This window comes from Mustela erminea, chromosome 7 (genome assembly GCF_009829155.1).
Source record: "Mustela erminea isolate mMusErm1 chromosome 7, mMusErm1.Pri, whole genome shotgun sequence".
Classification (NCBI taxonomy): Eukaryota; Metazoa; Chordata; class Mammalia; order Carnivora; family Mustelidae; genus Mustela; species Mustela erminea.
Window position 1 is genome coordinate 4,485,735 of NC_045620.1, and position 27,695 is coordinate 4,513,429.

General features: G+C 47.3%; 1 protein-coding gene across 1 annotated transcript in view; it reads right to left on the reverse strand.

Moving 5' to 3' along the window:
* RAB22A (RAB22A, member RAS oncogene family) overlaps window positions 1-27,695 on the reverse strand; it is a 54,011-nt gene continuing 26,316 nt past the window's right edge. The window contains exons 3-7 of the mRNA XM_032350225.1: window positions 20,785-20,866; window positions 10,389-10,460; window positions 10,194-10,300; window positions 9,470-9,579; window positions 1-4,369 (exon numbers count right to left, since the gene is read on the reverse strand). Coding sequence (XP_032206116.1) covers window positions 4,272-4,369; window positions 9,470-9,579; window positions 10,194-10,300; window positions 10,389-10,460; window positions 20,785-20,866 — 469 coding nt within the window. The 3' untranslated portion in view covers window positions 1-4,271. The remainder of the gene's footprint in view (window positions 4,370-9,469; window positions 9,580-10,193; window positions 10,301-10,388; window positions 10,461-20,784; window positions 20,867-27,695) is intronic.

Below are 27,695 nucleotides of genomic sequence, written 5' to 3' on the forward strand. Positions count from 1 at the left end.
TTGGACTGTTTTTTTTTTTTTTTTATGACCGTGCTGTAGAGTTAAGGTAAGTCTCCTAAACATCACCTTGAATCGTTGAACTTTTCATGCACCAAGCTAACTGAAGGCAGGTAGATAGTGATAGCTTGATCCTTAAAAGTACATTCCACTTCTCCCTTTTTTAAAATACTTTAACCGCCACGAGGCAGACTCTCTCTGCAAGTCAAACAGTAAACCAAAGTCAGGCTGCCAGTTCCTTTACAACAAATTTAAACAAGGAAGATTTTTCCACGGGTTCACACCATCTAGCTTATCGTGGTCTTCAGCTTTCATTACAGGGTCCGGAAGAACATGAACAGACTGCGGAGTTTGGAGAAGAGCGCCAGCTTGAGCGTGGGGGCTGTCGTCTTCCCCTCAATGCCCCGGCGTTCTGACGCTGGCACCTAGTAAGTGTCAGATGTGAGGGGCTAAAGGAGCCCCTCATTACTTTTACAGACAGGTTCCTGCAAAGACATCTGAATGTGCAGGGGCTTGGCTGTCATATGTAATACACTTTGCACCTCCATCTTATACAACCATGGGACCATGACTCATGTTCTCAGTGTGTTCTGAAAAAACGAGTAGAAAAAAAATGCTTGTATCCATTTATATAACCTCTTTTGCAAGTCACCCACAGGATAGAAAGGACGCATCTAACGGTGAACAAACGCCTTTTTAAGCCCCAGGGCCGACATGCCAATCAGTGCACCGTGATCGGAGTCGAACCTGTCCGTTGTGACACACGGCCGAGGAGGTGCAGAGACTCTGGTTTGACATCTCCAGGAAAGCCATGGAGCCATATTCCAAAGGACATTTTCATGACTCTAGCTCCCAGAGTTTAATTTAGAAGGTCTCTTAGACCTGTTTTCCTTCTTGAGAGAAAATAAAACAAAACAAAAAATACAAGACTTAAAGGTGGCCTTCCTTCCTCTTTTATATACTTAAAAAAAAAAATGAAAAATGATTGCCTTGAGAAGGGCAACAGCCCACTCCAGGGAGGAGGTCAGGCCTCAAATACAAAAGGCTCTGACCTTCGGATACTGGAGGCATCCGCTTCAACCAAAATCACAAATAGGGGATAGCAAGTGTGTTATTTTAAAGGAACCAACCCTTTCAACCGCTCTGCGAAGCACTTAGCCTGCCTGTGGCTGAAAAGCAGGTGATGGAGGTTTCATTTGGAACCAGAAGGGCTTGCGATAGGTACTTCTCCCTAATCACTTCTTAAAGAGAGTTTAAAATGAAGGACACTTAATCATACTCTTACTTTATGTTCTTTTAATCACCAAATGATGGTTAATTAGTTATCACAGAATCGGAGAAACACTTGTGTGAAGGGAGAGTTCTGGAGACGGATGGTTCCTAGGACTGGGCACCTGCTAAGAGCTCACTTCAATTTCTCTGAGAGGAATCAATACACACTCGCAGCTAATTAATGATTTTTCTCTTTTCAGTCCTCAAAGTTTTTTCAAAATGGCCCTTTGTCAGAAGGGAACCAAAAAGAAGATTTTTTAGATGGGCTATGTCCCAATTCCTCTGAAATCTAGCTTTTTCCCATAAGGAGTAACTTGAGAACGGATGAAATGTGTATTAGACCACTGCTTGGTCAGGTTATTAATCCAAAGCATGTTCAAAATAAAACACTGGTTCTGCCTTTAACCTCCAGCTCTGCGTCACACAAGCGGACCGAACAAATGGAAACGTTTCCCTGTTTTCATGGGGTACAGGTTACACGGATCCGAGACCACGGGCTGCTGCTGCCAGTAGGGAGAAGTGCTGCGTGAGCAGAGGGTCTCGTGGATTCCTGAGACAGCTGATGAGAACCAGGGCACACGAGAAGAGGCCCCAGAAGGCAGGAAGGCAGCACCGGTGCACGAGCCACCCACCTGTCACTCGTTCTGGGACTACAATGCGTGGCCAGAACCCAACAGAAGTCCTCTCTACAAATGGGGCGGAGCGTGAGAAGCCGTGAAGAAAGAGTAGCCAAGGAGGGCCTGAAGAGCCAGCCCCGTTCTCGGCTGAATGCAGGGACCGTGGGGACACAGTGAGAGGCAGGCTGACGCCTCCCCAGTAAGACGTGGCACAGAAGCGCATGGCCTTCCCCGGGTGCCCAGATCACAGGGAATCACCGACAGTGGCTGACAGGTTTGGCGGGAAAACTGCGAAGGTCACAGATGTGCGTCGTCTTTCGGTGAAGTAAGACAGAAAGGGCCACCCGCGCACCGCCTGCTCGGTGATGAGCCAAGCTCCCTTTGTTTTTATTTTGTTTGTTGTCGTGGAGATGGAGGCCCAGCAATGGGAATGTGAGAGACACACCAGGGCCGAGGCCAGATGCCCTGACCCATCTGCATGTATGGGAAAGGAGATGCAGCCCCTTCAGGTGTCGAGAGCCCACCCTTAGAACCGCGTGTTTTCTCTCACCGCTTGCTCATGTCATGGTGGGAAGGGGAGCAAGACGCGGAGGGCACAGAGTCTGCCTGTATTTTCAACAAGATGCTAGAATTTTCCCTAACTACATTCCTTCCATACGAATTCAGTAAGAGAATAAATAATTTCAAATGCTCAAGATATACACCAGGGAAAAGGGAATCGCTTTTTACTTAATCTGAGTTATAATTTTCCCATTAAAATCTACCCATCTCAAGTGGGGGGCATAGGGAAATAACCATTGTTTTTCAAAGTTCCAACTCTTCAGTCTGCGAGAGCTCTGAAAACACAATTGAGTTGGAAATTCAAGCTGTTTCATTTCCTATTCAATCTTGTAAATTTCCTTCCCTTACAACACTCCGGTTGGAAGGGCGCCAAATTAGACCAGGAGCAAATTGTCACCAACTTCACTTCAGCGCTTTATTTTTAGATTATATTAAAAACCTCATTAGGCTCCCTGAGGGAAAGAGTGTTAACCACTAACAGAGGCAGGGGAATAAAGGAAACGGAGAGATAAGCTGAATCGGTAACAAGGAGAGCTCGTGGAAACACTCGTCCGGGGTCGCTGTAAATGCTACAAGAAACTTACTGCCAAGACCAGGTGAAATGACTTGAACTTGGAGCGTCATCTTTTACCCCCAGGCTAGGAAGGGCTAGTCAGGCTTGTCAAAGTGGCATATGTCTTTATTATGATTTCCAGATGGGATGCGGGAGCGTGTGCAAGGCGAGGCAGAGACCTCTTTAAAGACTGTAAGCCAAGTGCTCTGTGCTCTCGCCCGACAGAAACGTGCAGCAGAGCCCCCCGCGGACAGGCTGGGAGGTGGGTGGGCATACCAAGACACTGGCTGCGAGATTAAATGGAGTGTTGGGTGAAACATAGAATTTATTCATGTATTTACATAATTTATAATTTTTAAGCCATGGTCTCATAAATATAGACTACAACTTTACATATGCTAAGCAACAGATAACTGTTTTCTCCACCAAAATATCTGGGTTAAATAAAAAATTGACAGCATTTACACCACTTTCTTTACTCTCTCTCTTCTTCCTCTTTTTTAAACCACTGCTAGTCAGCTCAAACGTATGCAGCCCGATTTCTCCCAGGCAGCTTTGCCACCACCACCACCTTCATCACGAGAGCTTATTTAAAAAGGGGCCAGTAATGTGTTTTTTTGACACATACAGGACGAGGTCGGAATGCAAACCTCTGGTGAGCTATGCCTCCGCTGTTACCATTGTTAATTTACTCTATGTATCAGGGGCTAAAGTATTCAATGACAAGTGCTTTAGAGATGGTGGGGACAGAGTCGTTTCCTTCAGTCCTATAAATAATCCAGTTCAGCTCCCAATAATGATTGCCAGCCCTCCACTTACAATCACCAACCACATTTTAAATGATACGATTCCCTCTAACAGTGGTAACGGGAAACCAAGGAAATTACCATCTCTGCAAGGTCTTTTTTTCCTCAAGAACCACGAAAGTGCTAATTTTCCCTTTACAAATGTTACATAAAATCTTGATTACAAAACTACTCAACAATTTAACCCTACCGTCCATACAATTACACGTTCCTCTTCAGCAAGGTCAAAAGCCCATGATGTGGTCCCGGTGCACACCAGACTCGCGACAGGCCAGAGGTCTGCACACTGAAACATTAGTGCCATGGCCTCCAGAGAGGAAGCGGAACTGGCCAATTTCTCCGAGTCCTGTTTGCATGAAGAAGACCCAAACCGGAGAGGCAGAACCTGCCGGCAGGGAACCCAGGCCTCTTGTTAACTTTCGGGACCACCTACTTCATCAGCAAGTCTGGGAGGCTGAGGCCCGGTCAGCAGCAGCTCCGCTGGGGCTCGGACGGCTGTCTCCGGAGCTTGAAGCCCTTGCCGCCAGATGGCGGGTTGGCGTCGGCAGAAGGAATTCTTCGACCTGGACGGAGAGGGGAGGAGGGTGGGAAAGAGCTTTAACTTTCCAAATCTGTTCACTCTCTGATGCGACAACTGGGCAGATGCGCTTTGAAAGGTTGCACGAAAATAAAGAGCTGAACGAATTTTCAATCTGTAGAAAAGTTGCGAAGATAACCAGAGAGTTGCGATGTGGCATGTCGGCATCTTGTGCTTGCATGGGACGTCTGTGGACACGAGGAACTCTGCCCTGGCACATCACTAAGGTCCCGACTTTGCTCAGGCAAGGTCAGTTCTTCTACTAATGTCCCCCTTCTGGTCAAGGGTCTGAACTAGGATATCACATTGCATGCAGTAAAAATTTTTTAAATAAAAAGAAATTACAGGGATGCCTGGGTGGCTCAGTGGGTTCAAGCCTCTGCCTTTGGCTCAGGTCATGATCCCAGGGTCCAGGAATCGAGCCCTGCATCGGGCTCTCTGCTCGGCAGGGAGCCTGCTTCCCCCTCTCTCTCTGCCTGCTGCTGTGCCTACTTGTGATTTCTCTCTGTCAAATAAATAAATAAAATCTTAAAAAAAAAAAAGAAATTACTATCAAGAAGACATTCTGAGTAGGGAGTACATGCACTTTTGTCAACAAAATTCCACTGGAACATGCTTGTCCCCTGGCCTTAGGGCAGAGCCACCATCCAGAGACAGGCGTGCACAGACGCGTACAGGACACACACACACCTGTAGTCGGCCCCTCCCTAAGCCCCTAGAGGCGCACACACGTGCACGGCCGTCCACCTTGCTGCTTCCACTGAACACACTCTGGGGCTTCTCCCACTGCAGCGCTATTCCTAAAGCCCTATGCTGCTGTGCCACGCGGATGTCCTGTCATTTACTGAACCATTCACGTTGACGGATGTTCAGTCGGCTTCCAACACCGTGCTGGTATTAACGACAATGCAAAAAGTATCTCTGGGAGCCGATGCGTAAGATAAACAGGAGTGGAAGAACTGGATCACGCTCTTCTACTCCTGGGTGTGTATCTGGCACATACACCATATTCCCAGTGTGTTCTAGCACAAATGCAAGAAGGACATGCAATTTAGAGTTTGACAGATGCTGCCAAACTGCTCTCTGAAGAGGCTGTGCCACTTTATTCTCCTACCAACAATGCATGAGAATGAACAGGTTTCACTTTACTGCTCCGTGAAGCATAATGTCAATTTCAGGAGAAACCTCAAATCACCATCCACCTACCCAGCCCATAAAGCAAGGGTTGTGTCCAAGCACAAAGGCCTTCCAGATGCCCTCTCACTTCCCAGATCTCTCCAATACCTCCCACACTAAATTTGGCCAGAGGCCAGAAGCACGTTACTTATTTGCCTACAGAGCTAGACCCTAAGAATTAGAGTTAGACCCCAAGCTCTTCGAGGGAAAAGGTCCTCTGTTTCTGGTAGCTGTCTAGCACAGTACCAGGCACTAAGGTATTTTGAAAGCAAGGAATGAATGGACACATGTGTCCTGTGGCACTACCAAGGCTGAGATGGAATCTGCCAGTTCTTAGGTCCTTGGCCACCAAGCCTGGGGCCTCTAACATGTTGGGGCAGCCTGTAAATCCAGGAGGGTAGTACACAGCATGTGTCTACACATGATCCCCCAGAATGTCCTACAGTTACTTTTCAAATACCTGTAGATACCGTGAATAAACTGCGAATTTATTTAGAAGCTTTACTGAAGGAGCCTGTGTGGCTCAGTCAGTGAAGTGTCTGCCTTCGGCTCAGGTCATGATCCCAGGATCCTGGATTGAGCCCCACATTGGGCTCCTTGGTCAGCAGGGAGCTTGTTTCTCCCTCTCCCTCTACCTGCTACTCCATCTACTTATGCTCTCTCTGCTTCAAGTAAAAATAAAAATTCTTTAAAAAAAAAAACAAACACAAAAGCTTTCCTGAAGCTTCTTGTTACATATTTCTAATAAACAGATCATGGAAATCCAGCTGGTATCACAGTGCCACTGCTGCAGTAATCTTGGAAGAAAGCAGAGGACACCTCGATGACCTGCAGAACAGACCGTGACCTCTTAACCGAGAGCCCGAAAGTGCCAATTGTGAAGGGAAAGGAGGATAAATCGGATCACATCGAGACTAAGAGCTGCAGCTCTGAGAGATAGCTGACTCACAAATGCAGCCCGAGTTGCACAGCGGATCATTCCAACACACACAATCAACGATGGACTTGTATCCAAAAGAAACTATACACACAATTAAGAAAAAGGCAGGCAGCCTAAAAGGAAAATAGGCAAAAGTTCACAAAAGAGGATATGTACGTATTTTCACATAAAAATAAATAAATACCCAGAAAGAGGCTCAACTTTATTAACCGTTGATCATAAATGCAGTTTACGATCACACAGCAGACACGGAGTGACTGGGGTTCCATCTGCCATTGGTGTGTGAGTGTCTGCTGGTGTACCCACTTTGTTTTTGTGGGTAAGATTTTATGTATTGGTTTATTTGACAGAAAGAGAGACAGCGAGAGAGGGAACACAAGCAGGGGGAGTGGGAGAGGGAAAATCAGGCTTCCTGCTGAGCAGGGAGACCGATGTGGGGTCTTGATCCCAGGACCCTGGGATTATGACCTGAGCCAAAGGCAGATGCTTAAGAACTGAGCCCCCCAGGTGCCCCTGATGAAACCACTTTGAAGACCTCCTACTGAACACCTGTGCACCCAGTGACTCAGTGACTCTTCTTTGGGGTATAAATAGACCAGACAAACATGTGACCGCAGAGCATGCACACCGGGTCTGACGTGAGCGCTCAGAGGTACTGGGCGCCACAGCTCTGGACTACAAGCAGCTACGCACGGAGCTATGAACAGGACGGATACCTACAGTGGAGATTCTGGCCCACTTCTCACGCACACACCACGGTAATGAGGATGAGTCATGTGGCGATATGGACAGAGCTAATACATGTACTGTAGAGCTAAAGAAGCCAGACAGCAGAGGACAGACAGTATGTTTAAAAAAACCCCCAAAACCATAAAGTATAAAAACAGGCAAAACAAATCTGAAGAGCTAGCCATCAGGACCGTGCTTCCCTTGGGGGCAGGGGACAGGGAGGAACTGGAACGGCACTGGGAGGCTTCTGAGGTACGTCTGGGTCTGGATCTAAGCGCCAACTGCAGGAGTGGGCTCTGTGGAAATTCCTTGTGTTTTATCGTTCTAAGCACCCTTCTGCACGTATATTACACTTCAATAAAAAGTTAGCATGGCAGGGACTGTGCTAATGCAATTTTACAACCCCCCGTAAACAATAAACTCAATTTACTTCTCTCTAAATTTTTCTAATCTTTGTGAACATATATTTTTTTTATTTTTCGCAGTTAAAATGAGTATGTACACGCTAGTTTTTATATAAGAATTTTCATTGTTGGCATAACTCGCCACCTTCCTGTTTCTAATACTGCTGGAGTAAAGGTCACTTAGGAAGCAGCAGTAAGTTTGGCACACTCACAACACCATGCGCTTAAGATATTTTAGCTCGAACTGAAAAATTCCGGTTCGGCCTCATGCTGCCTTTCAAGACTGCACCTGGGTGGCTGTTCTTTACAGTCGAGGAAGACAAAAGACATCATGACTTCAAATGCTGAAGGGAAGGGCCCGGACGAGAAGCTGTGGGCCAGCAGGCAGTGGCCCCTTATGGTGCCAGAGGGGCTTGGTGGGCCTGCAAAGGGCTTTGAAAATATCTGAATGGCCAAGTCTAAGTAGTGGGATGTTACATAAAATCCAGATTTCTGAACAAATTAAAATCATCCAAAGAGATAAAAGTAACCTCAGTTATTAATTAGACAACTAGGAGCCTCCATTCCACAGTGACCCCACCTGCTGCAGCAGGACCCACCTGTGCCAGCTTTTGGGATCACCAGGGCCTTCTGCTGCTCCCATGTCCCAGTGCTGGTGGCCTGTCCCGGCCTGGCCCTGGGAGGTGCTGGATTTTGCACTCCCTCCTCTACATGATGGCCAAGTGAGCTTCCATCCTCGGTCACCTCTGACCTCACCCAGGAAGTTCACCATGCCCTGTTGGCTTCCTCCCGTTCTCCACCTGGAAGTCTGCTACGTCAGGTCAGCATGAACTCCAGATCTCTGCAGAGCCTGCTCTATCCGATCTCAGCTCCCACGCTGCCTGCTCCGAGAGGCCTTCCCTGACCACCTACAGACACTCCTTCACTTCATCCCATATTATGTTTTTTGTGTCGCTGTGCATCATTCGAAGGGATCTTACTGGCTTCCGTGCTCACTGCCTGGCTCCTGCAGCAGAACATAAGCTTCGGGAGATGGGGCTGCGCCTGTCTAGTTCACCACGGTCTCCCTGGAGCCTGGAACCGTTCTCAATAAATATTTTGATGAATTTGAATGAAATGAATAAACACAGATATAATCTGAACACAGATACAATCCCAAAGGGATGCGGCAGCCTCCTTGCAACTAGCGGCATCATGGTACCACTTCTGGAAAGGGAAGGGGGAGGGAGGCCCTACCTTCTCCTTGCCTGGTGTTCATTTTTTTTTTTAAAGATTTTATTTATTTATTTGACAGACAGAAATTGTAAGTAGGCAGAGAGGCAGGCAGAGAGAGAGAGGAGGAAGCAGGCTCCCTGCTGAGCAGAGAGCCCGATGCGGGGCCTGATCCCAGGACCTTGGGATCACGACCCGAGCCGAAGGCAGCGGCTTAACCACTGAGCCACCCAGGCGCCCCCATTTTTGAGGGATTCCTTACAGTGAAGTCACATTTGCATTTCATTTCCCTTTACTGTCTTGTTCATTTTTGATGACTGACTGCGACACATTTAAAGAGACACCGAGGGAGAGGTGGGCAGCTTCCAGGACCTCGAGGCCCCGCGCGCTGTTTGCTCGGTAACAACACTCTTCAGGGCTGCAGTCCAGGCAGCAGCTCCCCAGCAATTACGACATAATCTGAGACCCAACCGCCGCTCCTCCCTTCTCCCACGTCTCCCACGCATTCCGCGGACACATGGCAGAGACCAGACCGCTCGATGTGCCGCGGGAGTTCTCCCAGCTCTGTAATTCTGCATGCAGGCGCTTGGCAAAGAGAAAACCCAGAGGGCACAGAGATACTCACTAATTTCTATAAAGAGTTCATTTATGTTTATCGCATTTTTTGCGCTGGTCTCCACAAAAATCGCATGGATGGAGTCGGCATAGTCCTTAGCATCTCTCTCCATGACTTCTCTGGAAAGCAACAACCGCAAATCAGAAATTCTACCCATCAAGAGCTTTACGTTATCCCCACCTACCCAGTAATTAACCGAACTCGTGATGACAAAGGATGTCATGAACAGCTAGTGACCAAGCCCTGAGAACCACACCACTTCTGTGGTTACTCAGCACAAACCCGAACTCAGCACTACTAGCAACGCATCCGTGTGATGGAACGACTGCAGGACGGCAAGGCTTTCTTTCCCCACCGAAGTCAAGTCATTGCTTTGGGAATCATGGAAGTGGCCCAGAGAAATGGCCAGTGAATGTGTTTCCCTTAAAGAATGTATGTTTTCCCCACTCAAGCCCCTGATGTCCTGGGAACTGGGGGGCTACACTCATCTCTTATAATGTCAAGTATGATGTAACCACAGTTCACATAAACCACATACCTGTGCCCCTCCCATCTAATCAGCCCCAAGTGTCTGAACTCTTAATTTTTGTTTGAAACTTTAGGACTCCAACTAAACAAAAAGGAATTTTTCAATGTTAGAGATAAAGTAAAAGCAAGATTCTCATACTGGACATTGCTCAGGAAGAAAGGGAACACATTGTCAGCACTGTCATCTCCCGGTCTGGTAACGCACCTGACATCGATAAGATCACACTTATTCCCAGCAATAGCAACGACGATATTGGGCGGGCCGTGCTGCCGAAGCTCCTTCACCCAGTTCTTCAGTGTTGAGAATGTCTCCTGGAACACAGAACAGGAATAGCAACCGGAGGCCGAAGCAGCCTAGAGGGAGCTTTCAAAACAGTCTAAGGCAAACAGAAAGGCTTACTTCTTTTGTGATGTCGTAAACAATGATGGCCGCAGCCGAGCCCCGATAGTACATTGGTGCTAAGGCACGAAACTGCAGAGAAGGGGGAAAAGAAACAACAAAATTGGGAAAGCGGGTTAAAGATGTTTCTCACTAGACTTTTAAGCCCAGCGGCCCTGCGTGAAAGGTAATCTTTCTCTTAAGCCCGAGCAGATGACACGGCGCCTACGGCACAACGCAGCGGCAATTACCAAGGGCAAGAAACTCTTCCCGTAACGCTGTCTCTCAGAAGATGGTTTACAATACAGTTTTATAGGAATTAAATATGGGGCTATAAACAACTGTTTCAGCTAAAAAGGCTTTTTAATTGAACTCAGTGTTATAATTCCCGAATTCATTTGTTCAATAGTCCTTTAAACTTTGGCTTCCCAAACTATCAAGGAGATAAAAATAATGCTGTAAATAGTTCTCCAGAGAAGTGGCTGCATTTGGGTGCCGTAAAGATAAGCCTGTAATCTAAATGCTGATTGTACTACCGAAATGAGGACACATTTACATTCACGACTTGGATGAGTTTGTAACTCGCTTGTTTGATATCCGCACACGTGGCAATTCCCCAATGTGGGTACAGCTCTCATTTCATTTACATGAATTTCACTCTGCATGTGGCCCCTTCCTACAAACCGCCCCCCACCCCTACCTGATGACAGGGAGGGAAGGGACTGGAAGGGAAGCACAGGGATAACCGCAGGGCTCGGTCAACAGGCCACACCTCCTGACGAGCGCAAGATGGAAAGTGGAAATGTGCGGCTCTTGACCCGCTCAGTGCTGATCCTGGGCGTCCTGCTCGGTGGCTGCAATGCCAGCTTGCAGAGAAGCAGTTTACCTATACCAGATCTTTGTCTTAGACCCCGACTTTGAAACCCGACCCCTGTGGCTGATGAGATAGCCCTGCACTCTCATCCTGCTTCTCTGTTCCGGAGGCTGACCCCCGAATACAGGCAGGAACTGTGGTCAGAGGGAGGCATCTGGGGCACCATGCAAGTTGCACACAGAGTGATAGATTCTGCAACTTCTTATCCAATGAGCTTAACCTTTGGCTTCTCAACTTTTAAGTTAATTTGAGTTTTGAAAAAGAGTGAAATTATGACTGTAAACTCCAGGAGGGAAGAGAGCACGTCTGCTTAGCATAGACCATTTTAGCTCTGGAGCCTGATGCCTGGTGCACTGTAGGTAGCAGGAGCTGGTGAGTAAGTAAGAGCTGTTTAAGTATGAGGTGACGTGAAACTATCATGCCAGACCAGGTGTCCACCCGTGCGAAGTTTTCCTACTCTCTGTGAGAAAACTGCCACTGGGATGAAAGCCAGATAACTTCCAATAAAATTTATTATGTTGGAGAGAGAATAACAAAACTAAGGACTGTAAGCAAAAAAGCACTGCAGCATAGGAAACATTATTAGATGGAGAAGACCCTGGACTGACTTTCACGGGAGGGTTAGCGGGAGCAGGCAGAGAGCACAACGGTGATGCTATCAGCTTCCCTTTCACTTCCTTCCTTCACTCCGTCCATTCATTTTACGTAGAGCGGACACACGATTTATGTTAGCTTCGAGTGTACCACATGGTGACTGGACAGGTCTACGTGCTACGCTGTGGTCCCTATGGGGATCTATAGAGCTACCAATCCGCCCCCATTCATCACCATCACGGACTCCATTCCTCGAGCTGCACCTGCCACCCTCGTGACTTGTTCACTCTGCACCTGGGAGCCGGCACCTCCCACTCTCTTTTACCCATTCTTGCCCACCTCCCCACCCCCTTCCTCCCGGCAACCACTACTTTGTTCTCTGTAGCTATGGGTCTGTTTCTGCCCCCCCCCTTTTCTTGATTGCAGATATGAGTGAAATCATACAGTATTTCTTTCTCTGACTTCTGTCACTCAGCATTATATCTTCTAGCTCCATCTATGTTGCTGTGGATAGCAAGATCTCATTTTTTTTTTTTTAAATGGCTGAGAAATACTCCATTTTGTACACACACACAGCATACCTCTTTATCCATTCATCGTTTGATGGACACGTGGGCAGCTTCCATATTCTTGGCTATTGTAAATAATGCTGAATTAGTGTTTCCCATTTTCTCTGGGTAAATACCCAGCAGCGGAATTAATCACTGGATCATACAGTAGTTCTATTTTTCATTTCTTGAGGAACTTCCATGCTGTTTTCCACAGTGGCTGCACCATTTCACATTCCCACCAACTGTGCAAGAGGGTTCCTTTTTCTCTGCATCCTCGCCAACACTTGCTGTTTCTTGTCTTTTTTCTTTTTTTTAAAAGTAGGCTCCACACCCAGCGTGGAGCCCAGTGTGGGTCTTGAACTCATGACCCTGAGGGTCAAACCCTGAGCTGGGATTGAGAGTCGGACGCCTAACCGAATGAGCCACCCATGCGCCCCTCTTTGTCTTTTTGATACTTGCCATTCTGACAGGTGGGAGGTGATATTTCCTCGTGGTTTTGATTTGTGTTTTCCTAGTGACTGGTGATGTTCAGCATCTTTCCGTATATCTGTTAACCATCTATATGTCCTTTTTGGAAAAATGTCTCTTCAGTTCCTCTGCCTATTTAAAAATCAGATTATTTCTTGTTGTTGCTTTTTGGGTGCGGAGTTATATAAGTTCTTTGTTTATTTTGGGTATTAAGCCCTTATCAGATATATAATTTTTGGTTTTCATTTTTGATGTTATTACACTGACAACATCCTTTACAAGGTTGCTGGGTTTTTGGTTTTCTTTAGCATTTAAATTTTCAGGGTAAAATTCATGTAAAGAAATGCAAAGATCTTAAGTTAGATAAAAGATCTTGGGGCGCCTGGGTGGCTCAGTCGGTTAAGTTAGATAAAAGATCTTAAGTTTTGATAAAATGACTAATGTGTATGTACATCCATGTAAACACCATCCTACCAATACATAAAATATTTCTATCAGTACAGACTATCAAACACGCCTGTGTTATCATGCTTATCAAGTTAGATAAAAGATCTTAAGTTTTGATAAAATGACTAATGTGTATGTATATCCATGTAAACACCATCCTACCAATACATAAGATATTTCTATCAGTACAGACTATCAAACACGCCTGTGTTATCATGCTTTCTTTATTCCTGATAATCACGCTTGTCTTCAAGTCTACCTTACTGATACTGATTTGTTGATACTGATGTAACTGCAGTAATTTCCATTTGCTTATGATCTGCATAGGATATCCTTTCCCATTCCCTTATTTTTAGGCTATGTTTTAATAGTGAAGGTAATCCTCTTATATGAGGAGGTACATTAAATGTAAAGGAAATGAATATTCTGCTTTTAAAAGGCAGAAGTTGTCAGACTGGATAAAAAACCAGGCTCCACTATGTGCTGGTTATAAGGTTTACCATTTCACTGTTTATTTTATATTTGTTTCATCTATTTAGTTTAGTTTTATATTTTTAGAAGATTTTATTTATTTGAGATAGAACAAGAATGAGAGAGAGAGAGAGAAGCAGCAAGGGGAGACAAACACGGGGGGCAGCAGGCAGAGGGATTAGCAGACTCCCTGCCGAGCAGGGAGCCCCATGCGGGACTTGATCCCAGGACCCCGGGATCATGACCTGAGCCAAAGGCAGATATCTGCTTAACCGACTGAGCCATTTAGGAAAAAAAAAAAACAAAAAACTATTTTTCCTTTCCTCCTCCTCTTTTGCATCAACTGTTTTTTAGTATCCAACTTTAATATATTAATTTGCTCACTAGCTTTTTAGCTATACTTTCTGGTATTTTTAAGTGGTTGCTCTTATAACTATAATACACATTTTTCTCACTGTCTACTTAGAATTTAAAATGTACCACATCACATAAAATATCACAATGCTGCAAGAGCCTAATTTCCCCCCGACCATCCTCTGTGCTGCTGTCAAATATTTAAAATCTGCATATATTGTAAGCCATATAATCCAATGTTATAACTTTTACATTAACAGCCAGTAAGTAAGTTAAGAAGAAAAAAAGTTAGGGGCGCCTGGGTGGCTCAGTGGGTTAAAGCCTCTGCCTTCCGCTCAGGTCAAAATCCCAGGGTTCTGGGATCAAGCCCCGCATCAGGCTCTCTGCTCAGCAGGGTGCCTGTTTCCCGCCCCCTCTCTGCCTGCCTCTCTGCCTACTCGTGATCTCTGTCAAATAAATAAATAAATAAATAAAATCTTAAAAAAAAAAAAAAAATAAAAGAAGAAAAAAAGATAGATTTTCCTATTTACCACTTCTAGCAGTTCTTATTCTTCCTGTGGATTTGAGTGACTGCCTGGTGGTGCTTCCCTTAGGCTTGAAAAACTTCCTGGGGCTGCTGCTGAGCCCTCTCCGCTTTTGTTCCTCCAAAAAGGTCATTCCTTGGACTTGGTATTTGAAAGCCAATTCTGGCAGATTGACATCTTTATGCTTTCAAGCACTTACACGAGGCTTGTGTCCCACTGTTTCGGGGCCTGCGCCATCTCTGCGAGAGGCTGGAGACCACGTGCCCTGCTGTTGCCTGTGCAGGGTGTCTGCTCTCTCTGTTGCTTTCAGTTTTCCTCTTTCGCTCTGGATTCCAGCGATCTGTGTGCTTTCCTTTGTACTTAAGAGATTGGTTAGAACTTCTCGGATTTGTAAAGTGATCGGTTTTACCATATTTGGGAAATTTTCTGAAGTATCTTTTTGTTTCCCCTCTCTCTTCACAACTTCCGGGCCTCTACTCACACGCGTCAGGTTGAGGGATGTGTCCCCACGGTGCTGAGACCCTTCACGATCCCCACTCTCTGTTCCCCCAGCTGGCTGGTTTGTTCTGCCAGCCACGCAAGGGGCTTCCCGTTGTAGGCCCCGGGGTCTTCAGCTTTAGCATTTCCATTTGTTCCACCGTTAGTTTCCCTTCTGTGTGAGGGTCCCCATGTGTAGTGAGGTTGGTAAGACTACTTCTCCTTGAAGTCTGTGAGTGTATTTAAACTATCTGGCTTCTATGATCTTCTCTGAAGTGTTCAAACCTGGACAATCACCCTGAGGTTGGCTTTATGCATGGTGAGGGTCGGCCTGCTTGGGTCTGCTTGTCCTTCTGGGGCATGGTCTCTCCCGGTAAAGCCTGGCCCTCCCGAAGTTTCAGGGGAAGCCCCAAGCTGTCTCTCCGCTCAGTGTTGCTGCTGCTCTAGCTGTTTTTCTTCAGTTGGGGTCCTCGATGTCTCCCCTATACACCTGCAGTGGGGAGTCAAGCGAAGGCCAGAGGGCATTTATAAGCAGATTTTGGAGTTTCCTTCCCTGCTGGATCCATCTCTCCTGGGACTTCCCACAGCAACTCTAGCAGCATCGAACTCTGCCCTCAAATACCATAAGCTAAAAACCAGGGCTTTCTGAGTCCTAGCTGTGCTGTGTGGCAGAGACAAGAGCACACCCTCCGGGGACAAAGCTACACGAACCCGAGCCTCCCCCACTCTACTACATCTGGCGCTGCCTTTGGAGAGTTGTTTTTGATGTTCTGTCCAGAGTTTGTGTATAAGTGTTCTCTCCGGAAGGGTTAGTCCCTTACAAGCCACCCTGCCCTTACGGACACTGAAACTCTTTCCATGATCTTTTGGCGTAAAGAAAAAAAAGTGGCAGCTTAAAACACAGACTCAAAGGATGTGAGCACATCTCTGCTCCAGTGGATCAAGGTTGGCAAAACCCTTTCTGGGAAGGGCCACGTAGTAAGTATTTTAGACTTTGTGGGTCATGTGATCTCTGTCACAACTATTCAACTCTACTGCGGAAGAGTCAACGTTTCTCCAGACAGTGCGTAAACAAACGAGTATGGCTGTGTTCTAACAAAACTTTATAAAAGCAGGGAGCAGGCTGCATTTGGCCGACAGGACGAAGCGTCAACCCCAGCTCAGAAGATACTCAGCTACCACATGTTTTCCTGATTTCATTGAAAAAAATTTTTTAAATGATTTTATGTAATTATTTTTGCTAGAGAGAGAGAGAGCGAGCGAGCGTGTGCAAATAAGGAGTGGCAGGCACAGGGAGAGGGAGAAGCAGACCCCCACTGTGTGGGGAGCCTGATGCAGGGCTCAGTCCCAGGACCCTGGGATCATGACCTGAGCCGAAGGCAGACGCCTAATCAACTGAGCCACCCAGGCGCCCCATTTTCCTGATTTTCAACAGGAGCACAATTCCTTGTTCACTCCACAATAACTGAGTTTGTGCCTCCTGGTGCTCTGACCTCTGCAGGTGATCATCAGGAAAGAACACGTGCAGATTCATGTGCCTCTGAGGGCTGGATGCAGTTATCTAGTTGATTGGAGTTGTTAAGCTTTCTTGGGCAAGTATCTGAAATGTTCTTGCTCCATTTATGGTTTATCTATGGTATCTGTGGTGCTCATCTGTGCTTGGTGATGGGTCTTGTCTCCATGCGACTATGGGAGTCCTTGTTGGTGAAGGATGATTGGGGAATGAATGAATTTATTTAGGATAGCAAATAGGGACAGAAAGATCCAACAAAGGCACTCTCTTGAGAAAATAAATTGAAATTATCCGAACAAGTTGCATTTCATCTGATGCTAGGAAAAAATATTAGGTTTATTACTGCAACCTGGAGGTACTTTTCTGAATGAACACTGAATCAAAGTTGATTGAGGACCTGACTGTGATTCTTCTGATGAAACTATACGCTAGCACAATACGATGTCTATCTTTCATTTCATGCTTGACTCTCCTATCTGATCACAAAAAGGGAATTTTTACAAAAATATCCGAGGACTCCATCAGTTTTTCCTAGGCTGCTTAACTCTTTGGCCCACAAATCATTATCTTCTGAAATACTCGTATCATCATCCTGATCAGTATTTTCCCCTTCGTTTAACAAGACTGCTACCGCGGGTGCGCTTTGCATGACACTTGCGAAGTTCTCCAAAATCACTTTCATTGACTTAATGAAATCAATGTGCCAATCAATCGCAACTGGACCATCAGAAAGACAATCCACCTGCCAAAACCACAGGCAGCAACCCACGTGAAAGTCCGACAGGGAGGATGTTTGAACCGTCATCTCTTCAGAAAGGATTCTCATTTTATGATGCTTCTTGCTTCCACGATGAGTCTTACTACTGTAGGGAACAATACATACGCACATACCAGAAATTTATAATTGGAGGCATGCAATACTCACGTGGCAAGAGCAGAGGATCTGTCCTTCTTTATCTGTGCAAAAGTAGGGCTAGCAATCAATGGACAGAAATCCACGGACATCAATACTGTGTGCCAAGGGCTGAGAGCACAGGCATGAATACAGTCCCTGCCCACAAGGAGCTCACAGTCTATCAGAAGACAGACAAGTAAGGATAGAGGAGACAATCCCATGCATGGGGGCAGTCAAAGACTGCGTAGGACACAAAGAAATCCTCTCAAGTGTTCCTTCACTGACCGGCTTGCCCGGGATCTGAGCATCAGCGCTCTGGCCAGGCAGTGGGAATACGGCAGTGGCAAGAGCTGGAGGCAGTGTCTCGGTCGATCAAGTTCAGCCGACAGATCATCTGATTACAGCTTGTAATGAGGGTCCTGAGGAAAATGAACGGGAGGCAGTGATGGAGAATGCACTGGGGCCCTGCTTAGGGCTGAGGGGGGTGGTGGTTAGGGAAAACTCTGAGGGTGTGTCACTGAGACTGAGACTAAAAGCCTGGGAAGGGGCCAGCTGGCCACGCTCTGTGCAGAGGGAAGAGAGTTCCAGGAGAAGAAACAACGTACGCGAGCGACCCAGTGGCAAAGACCTTGGGGTATCGGAGGCACTGAATGGAGGCCAGTGGGCGGGAACTCGGAGGGCGGGAGGGAGGATGAGCTAGGAGGGCAAATGGAGGCGAGAAGGCAGAGCAGGCCGTGCAGGGCTTTGCAGGCCGCCGTCTGGACCTCGGCGATTCTGAGCGCAGCAGAAGTCACTGCAGGGTATCAAGCAGGAAGACGAGAGCATCTGATTCCTGTTTTCAGAAGATCCTTCCAGGTCCTGCGAGGAGAAGTGATGCAGGTGGAAGGCTGGGAAGGGGGAAGGCGGGGACCCGTTCAAAGGCCACGGGGACCTTCTGGGGAGTCCCGGGCGGCGGAGCGCAGAGGGCTGGCCGCGGAGGCGGAGAGAGGCGACCGGGGTGATGCGCGCGAGAAGACACAGCTGGGAGGCGCGCCGAGAGAACAGTGTGCGGGGCAGACGAGGAGGGCGGACTCAGAGGTGACCTCCAGACGCAGATCTGAGCAGCGGGGGCAAATGGCAAAGCTGTGACTTGTGAGAACACAGCAGGGATGGTTAGGAAAGGGCTCCCGGAGGTAACCTCAGAGGCGCGTTTTGAAGGCTGTGTATGTGTTTTCTCGGCTGACGTGGGAGGGAGAATATTCTGAAAAGAAGAACAGGGCATGGCTGGGAGCGTGAGGCCCTACGGCAGGCTGGAGGACTACAAGCAGTCTGGTCCAAAAGGATAAACTGACGGGAACTGAAAATGGGTCCAGCCGAGTCCGGTCTTCAAGGCCTTGCCCAGCAGCGTCAACTGGCAGTCGGCTGTGTCTGGGATGAGGCTCCCGGCGTGTCCGACCACGTGTGGTTAGCTGTCAGACGTTCCGCTTCGCTTCAGCCCTGTGACCTGGCCAGCCTGCACGCGCACTCCTGCCCTGTAACCCCTGGCTGGAGTGGCTGCTCCCCAGCAGGGGCTCCTCTCCCGACACTCTCTGCAGCTCAGGCTTCCCCTGGGGCAGCCCTCCCGACCCCTGCCTGTCTGCCTGCAGTTTCCCCAGGCCAGCCTGGCAGGTAGAGGTGAGGCAGGTTTGCATCTCAGAGCAACTACCCCTGGTGCAGAGTCAATGAGAAGTGGGGAAACAAGAGGCAGGCAAACCAGCTAATGCCAAAACTTACAAGAAGCCTGCTATTCCGGCAGCGGTAAGGGAGAGGCGTAGAGCCTTGTGTCATTCTTTATGTTCTCGAGCACAGAGATGCTCTGTGTCACCATGTACACTGCGGCAGGCTCTGACGCCGAGGGTCATGGAGCCTCTGTTATAGCATGGTGCTTTATGAGGAGGGTTTTGCTGTATCACTGAATATATAGGAGGGGGTAACTGAAACTTGGGATTCAAGGAAAGGTACATGTATTACTGGTACGAAGAGCCACAGGCATTCTTGGCTAATGGGACAGACAGCAAGACTGTGTCTATAGATATATTCACGGAGACTACGGGAAGCAATACTTGTGACGGATGGAAGAGGGATGGTTAGCAAAGGGTCTAGCTGCCCTAAACCCTCCATTCTAGAGGCACAACACCAACAGAGTAGGAGTGCGGCCGGGAAATTAAGCAGGTGTGTCTCAGGTGAGTGAGTGGGTGCGGGGCATGGCATCCGGTATTCAAACAAACAAACAAAAACCCAGAAGAAACCAAACAGAGCAAACTTAAGACGTTCAATCTGTACAAATGTATGGTGTCTACATCTAGGACAACAGTAATGGCTTGTTTTGTCTTCCCCCATTTGTCTGTGATGATTCTTGTCAGATTTTATACCACACACAGTATCTATGCCGTCTTAGATAAGACCGTGATGACAGACTATTTCTCCTGATTACTTCTGGTATACTTTTAAGAGCTTACGGATAGCACTGTGCATCCATCAGATGTTCTGTTCTGATAGTACTGTTTGAAAACAAAATTAAACAGCAGCTGAATAATGGGGCGGCTGCCAGACGCACCTCGACAGGGAAAGCAGACGTCGGGCCCAGAGGGAAAACGAGGCAGCAGAAGTGTCTGTTCCCGGCCCTGCCTCCCCAGCCCTGGTCTGACGTGGACCGGCCTCAGCAGGTCCCACCTGCAAAGGGAGGTCATGGCCCAGACCCCACCTCTGGTCCCGGCCCTTCCACAAGCAGATAACCATCTGGGACAATTTTATCATCAGGCATTTATTAAGTACCTATCGCTCAGCTCTGTGCTAGCTCATTCATTTCACTTAAATCTCAAACTTTATATGCTGTAAAGTTCCCTCTTTAGCTTTTAAAAGGCAGCTATAAATGAGATGTGCTTAACTCTCCCTTTCTACCACTAATTCTTTTATATCTCTGCTAGAGGATGGAGCCCCAAATTACACACAATGCTCTGAGTGGGATTTTATCAGGCCTGTTAGTCAGCATTTACTTTAAGACACTAAAAAGTCTAAAAATGCCCTCAGTGCTCATTATCACTTTTTCCATCAGTGGACTTTGTGGCTCTAATTGAAAAGAAAAAGGCTGGCCGACGCAAATGGAAATAAATGTGTCTCTGGTGCACGGCAGAGAACTGAGTAACGTGAGATGACAAGGACATGGACGGTTGGGTCGGAGCTTTAATGTGGGCCTCAGAAAAACACATAGTAAATTAAAGGGCGACTTACTCGTTCTTGTCCAGCTGTATCCCAGATTAGGAATTTATGTAGCTCATTTTGGTACTGGACAGTCTTGGTCATAAAAGATGCCCTACAAAGAGAGACCTAAATGATCAGAACAGAGTTATTGAAAGCACGATGCCGCAGCCCCAGTCGGACACGGCGCTCAGACTCAATGCCCAAACTCCCGCTCCGCCTTCGCCCCTCACTGTGGTCCTCTTGGCAGTGTTTAGGGGATGCTCAGAGGCCGGCTGCATATTCTGGGTCAAAATAAAGCTTTAGGCACATCTGCCCAGAAGAGGTCTTTGGTTTGTGATCACCTAAGCTCCATTATCAAAAGAACCAAGAGATAATTTGGCAATCCAGACATCAGCCTCCCTTATAAAAAACACAGAAGAGGTTATTTAAAGAGATGGTATCATGGGAAAACTTCTGGAAAAACCTGTGTGTCCGGGAAACGAGTGCACTAGTAAAACACACTGGGCCATTGGGGTTTGTCCACCCACAGTCCCAAGCCACATGAATAGGAGGTAATGTAACACCAGAGTTCATAAAATTAAGAAGCCAAACCAGGAGCGGGAAGGTGGCCGGAGCGGCGATGCCCCCAGTGACCACTTCTGAGTCTCGAACCAGAACAGCCTCTCGGCTAACCTGCCAGGCCACATCAGCCCTTTGGGCCTGGAAGGATGGTATGCAGGTCACCCTGCTTACTCAGAAGGGCTGCTCTGCCCGCGGGTCTTTGAAGGTTCCTATCATTTGGGGGTCTTCTACTTTTTGGAGAACGTGTGAGGAGCCACAGGGGCCCAGAGCATGTGCCTGGAATGAAAGGACTCCTGGACACAGGTTCAAAGTCTCAGGGCTGGCTCGGCTCCAGTGCCGTCTTCCACCTCCGCCTTACAGAGCTCCCTCTTGGGAAGTTCTCTGTCCTCCGGGCGCCTCGCAGAACCCGGAGTTGATTATGCCTTCTTCTGTACTCCCTAACGAGCCTTCGGGGGCCAAGGGCCGAGTTGTACTCTTGGAATCATACCCTAATCATCATAATCAGGACATGAACGCGATGGCTAGGCATTTTCAAATCTGCTGGATGTCTGAAGTATTTTTTGAGAGTCAACTAATTGTGCAAGTTCTTCAAGAAAGTGCAAACTGAAATCCATAGGATGACTTTCTGAAGAATCACTGAGCTTAGACAAGTATCAGAATCCTTAGCTGTAAAAACTTTAACTCTGATACAATGAATCCCCAGCAATATTTATATCAATTTATGGGTTAGCTAGCAGTCTCCGAAATGGTGACTATGATGAGGAAGGGAAAAAAGACTAGGAAGCAAGATCACATTTATTGGAGAGGTGCCATTTACTGGATATTTATTTACAGGAAATTTACCCCTTGGTATCCTTAGTAAAGTGCTTTCTGTATAGAGGGTGCTCGGTAAGTGGTTACTGTATCAAGAACTTTGGCGACCCACCAGGATTAAATCAGGATGTGCAACATGATTTCTCACTTAGGAAAGATCTAAGCATTCAAAAAGCCTTGTTTATTGTGAGGATTAAATGATATGATATATGCGGAAGTGCTCTGTAAATTGTAAAGCACTAAACCTATACAAGGTATTATTATTACTATTTAAAGGCAGCTCCAGGAAATGTTTTAGTTTAGACTTTGCAATTAGTCGTAAAAGCTTACAACTCAACTCTCCATCAATTATGGCTGTGGTGTTACATTTAGGAGTGACAACAGGCGTCCAATAGAGGCCTGTTAACACAGCCAATGCATCCAACACAACCATTTTGGCTGCTCAAAGAGCAAGAGAAGAAACAGGCTTCAAGCAGACAAAAAGCTGAGAAAGATAAATGCAACAATTAAAAGGAAATGTTTCGGGGAGCCTGGGTGGCTCAGTGGGCTAAGCCACTGCCTTCGGCTCAGGTCATGATCTCAGAGTCCTGGGATCGAGTCCCGCATCGGGCTCTCTGCTCAGCAGGGAGCCTGCTTCCCTCTCTCTCTCTCTCTCTCTCTACCTGCCTCTCCATCTACTTGTGATTTCTCTCTGTCAAATAAATAAAAAAAAATCTTTAAAAAAAAATTTGTAAAAAAAAAAGGAAATGTTTCATTTCAGGATCAGAATTCACTGAAGTTCAAGCTACCTGCCAACCATTTCTCCTTTAATGAACACACGGATTCATCACTCAGGAGAAAGACACACAAAATGGCAGCTGTAATGCAATGAAAGTATTTTAAAGATTAAAGCCAACCTTCTGTCTGACTGGAGACCAAGCTTCTAGCCTCCCTGGCATCGTCACTCTCAACACACCTCCTTCTTGTCTACACTGAGTTCTGGTGAGCCCAAAGCTCTCTACTTGGGTCTTCTTGGGTCCAGAGCTGTTGGCTTCTTGTCTTTTATCCCAGCATCACTTGTCCACACTGCCAGTTCCTTAAGAATCTTGTCTGTCCTTCTGTCCTACCCACCCAGAAGGGACCCACGCACCTCTGTACCTGCTTCTCTTCTGGGGGTGGGGCAGCTGTCTAGCTGGAGGAAAGCCACAAAGCTGCGTGGACCAGTAGGAAGACTGTCCTTTTTAAGCTAGGCCACCTCTTTGGGCTCTTACTCCACACAGCAATTACTCCTCATTCTTCCTATGACTTCTTGCCAGCCCCTTCCCACTTCCTACTACCCTCCTTCTCAGGGCAGCAGCCTTCTCATGGACAACAGAGATCATAAGCTCTCAGTCCCCCAACGTGTTTCCCAGTCAACCCTTCCAACTTGAGAATCAACACCCTGCTGTTCACACTGGCTGTGATTTCCGCTCTTCTGACTTTAGCGGAGTCAGAGAGGTCCTTTCCATCGTGCTGCCCGATCATGATCAGCATGTCCTGTCTGGGCTACCACAGTCAGCCAGGGTCTTCTGCTCCCAGTCTCAAATCTCTCCACCTGTGCCTCCTTCTGTCTTTACACTGATTGCTCCTTTGCCTGGAATGCCCCCCCCCCACCCCGCCCCGCTCACCCGTGGCTACATGCTCCTCATTCTTCTGGTCTGAGTTCAAAATGTCAATGATGGCAGAAGCCCGTGCAGTGCCCCCAAACCAGGCAGCTCCCCGCTCTGACTCCACTCTGCAAGTCACACACTGTCCTGTTTCGGCTTCAGGATGCCTACTATCGTACTGGTACTCGATGTCTGACTGGCTTATTTGCGTGTCTTAATTTACCTGTCTAAGCCAGGGAAAATGTAAGCTCCATGAAGGCAGGGATCTTGCTGTCCTTCTTCCTCTGTAACTGGGGTATCTTCGTCATCTACCTTTTCCATGCTACCCTAGATTCCTGACAAAACATTTTACCATGCTCCCATTGACTACTCCGCTTTTCCAGTACTTCAACAGTGCTCGGCATCTTGGCCAAGCACTGCATAAAGTGCTCGGGCATCTGAAACGCGGGCAGAGTTGAAATCACAGGAGACCCTCGCTCTCCACCTGCAGTCAGGTGAGCAGCCTCTTGGATGTGAGGGATGTGGTTCAACAAGTGGTTTGGGGGGGCCTTCCTGTCCACTCCTGTCCAGGTACCAGCTCTAAGCTCTCTCCTAGTCAAAGGGCACAAGGTAACACTGGGCAGCCACTTCGAACCACCATGCCCCTCCATCACTCACATCTCTGGAATTCTGTTCAGGAAGCACCTGTGGCACTTTATGGGCTCTCCTGGCTCATGTGCTGAGTCAGGAGCTCCTTCCCACCTGAGGCCCCAGCTACAGTGGCCATGGGAGATGACTGTACCTGCCTCGCCTCCCCTGAGCCCTACGAATGCCTCTTTATTGCAACGAGATTCTCTGTTGACTTTTGAGAGCTTGAAATCTTGGCCTATCACACCTCTAAGAACTAATTCCTCCTTTTCAGTGTTTGCTTTGGTTAGTCTACATAGTGGTAACACCTGGCTTTGGGGCCAGACATAGGAGGGGGTGTGGCCCAGGGGACTGCTATGGGGGTGTGCGGCAGGTCTCCTGCAGGACTCACTGGGATGAATCCCTTCCCTAGATTCACATTTTTGTCTGTAAGGCCAGCACTTTTGACTTCAGCTGAACTATACAGACTCCAGATACTCTGTCACCATCTTATACTTAACCGTGGTGAAGGCAGGGCTTTCCCACACCCCCCAACAGTGGTCGTAAACTCCACATTCTCAAATCAGAACATTATGTCTGCTCTCCACAGAACACAGGCTGGTCTGCCACTACTTTGTCCTTTGTTACTTGCATCCAGTTTTGTAGAACTGTCTGGTGCTTCATTTTATATTTGATCTACACTTGAACCTCAACCCTTGAGATAAATTCATAAATTGGACCCTAATCTTTGAGCAGGACTACTACAATTTGTCCCTCCCATCGTCACTTGAGCTCCAGGATCGCTCCTTTAGCAGTCAAGTTAAATGATGCGGAGGGTATGATAACTTCAATATCTTGCTTTTTGAAAAACAGGCAATGGCTTCCTGCCATCCAAATGATACATTTTTATTTTCCAGCCTGCCATTTACTTGTCTGATAACCTTATTTTTCACTACTAAACCATCTCTCTTCACTCTGCTAGGCAGATCTTATTACCTCTTTAATCTAAAATCCCCACTAGCATTATTTCCTAAAGCTAGAATGCCTTTCATATACTTCTCCATTTTTCAGGACATTCTAAAAATATGACTTCCATGCACACCAAGTAGCCATGATCCTCGGTCAGACTACGTGTTCCCAATGAAAATACTTGCCACAAGGTGTTTTAAAAGTGTCTTTTCTTTAACTGTAGCAGACTTGGTGAGCTCTCTCGGAACACGGATGTGCCCTGCCACAATATTCTAGCACCTCACTTGACTGCACATCTTTTCCTTGGAACGGCACAGGGGATGCTATCATCCCTACGATTCTACGTGGTGCCTTTTAAGGATGAACAACTCAACATATTTTAAAATTAACTTCTAGCCAACTCTAAATCTCATGCAAACAATGCTTGTATCTCTAGGTGATACAGAGGGACAGAAATGCCACCAAGATTGAGACATAAGAAGACCACAAGTATGTGAAATCTGGTCATTCCTCTAGAGGACATACCCAGGGGTCTTCAGAAGAGTTTAGGACAGTGCCAGGAACTTGACAGGTGCTCAGGGAGAATTAAGTGGATTTCAGGGCACACGTGGCTTCCGTTAGAGTAGTTCAAAGAGCCACAAGTCTCTGAGTCTCCATAAATTCCATAAATTCCACATAAGCCATGTGGGCTCCACAGTCTCATCTATCTTTAACCCTTCCTTCAACCACGAGCATCTATCTCTTAAGGTAACCAGGTCTGAGGGTTCACGATCACGCCGCAGAGCGCTTCTCTGCAGTCATTGCACAGCAGCTGGTTTGTTCCACAGGTTCATGGTCACCCTAGGCAGATCCCTTAGGACCTTCTATGCTTTTGCCATATTAACAACTTTTGAAAAAAATATTTAAAATCAAGGAAAACATTACTTTAAATGTAAAAATAACTAAACTTAACAGGTTAGCTCCCCCTTTCCTAAGTTTGTCAAGAATAACTTAGAGTAATATAAAAGCTTTCAGGTCGTAAGTAAAACCTACAACGATGAAGCCAGCTAGCTGCCCTGACAAAGTGTTCATTATTGTCAGTTTTTCTCATACTTTTACATGTATGACCCTTTCAGTCCTTACCGTGAGTCTCTTGGGTTGGGTTTGACTATTCATAGCCATTTTGCAGACAAGTCACGGTGGACACAGAGCCAGTGAGTGGCGCAGCTAGGACCCTTGGAGCGGCAGCACTGCGGGGCCATCTCCTCCGGGGCGGGGAACTCCCTTCTACTGCAGGGCAGGAATGGGGCTCACAAGCAACAGGAGTCTAACTCCGTCTGTGCCCCTGGGCGCCTCACAGTAGGGGGACTGGTTGGTGAACAGACAATTAAAAAGCAGATACTCAGTGAGCTCCTGAAGGGTGGAAAGAACTGTGGGAGCACCGAGGGAAAGCCAAGTCCAAGTACCTAGGAAAGTGGTGACGGCGGGTGTGGGAGGCTGAATAATGTTCCTGCCCCAAAGAATGTCCACACCCCAACCCGAGAAGCTGTGATTATGTTACCTTCTAGGGCAAAGAGGACTTTGCAGATGTGTTTAGGTGAAGAATCTTGAGATGCGGTGGGGAAGATCCCGGATGACCCAGGTGGGCCCCGTGAAATCACGAGGGTCCTTCTAACAGGTGGAGGAGTTGGAGCCAGGGAAGAGGGTTGACATGAAGATGGAAGTTAAGACCAAAACAATGTGTCCTGAAGACAGATGAAGCCAAGGCAGCCGCTAGAAATGGAAAAAGGCAAGGAAACAGATTCTCTCCTCAGAGGTTCTAGAAGGAAGCAATTCTGCCAACACCTCAACCCTGAGCAAGTGAACTGGACTTCAGACTTCTGACTTCCAGAACAATAAACAAGAAGCCTGTGTTCTTGTAAACCACTAAGTTTGCTGCAACTCGTTAGAGCAGCAACAAGACACTTAATACAGTAGGGAGGGCTTCGGGAAAGGAACCCAGAAGGAGGGAGTCTGCCTGGCTGATAGGGACAGGACCCAAGGGAGGAGGGGGTCACAGTCTGTAAAGATAAACAGCAGGAACCGAAGCAGAAAACTGTGAATGTACAAGGAGATTCCCGTGGCTCTCCACGGTTAGACTGGGCAGGGCAGGGTGGGGAGTGCAGTTCAGTAACCACAGAAAAGGCTCTGGGCAGGGTGGTGACAGGCAGCTGGCGAAGGTCGGCAAGCCACTGCACTCAACACAGATGCACGACTGCTCTATGTGAGGCCCCGTTTCTTGCACGTTAGCAGCTCCCCAGGCCAGGGCTCCACCATCATTACCATTTCTGCCCTATATGAGTTCCATCTGTCTGTCTTACTGTAAAAAAAAGGCTCTCCAATTTCTTC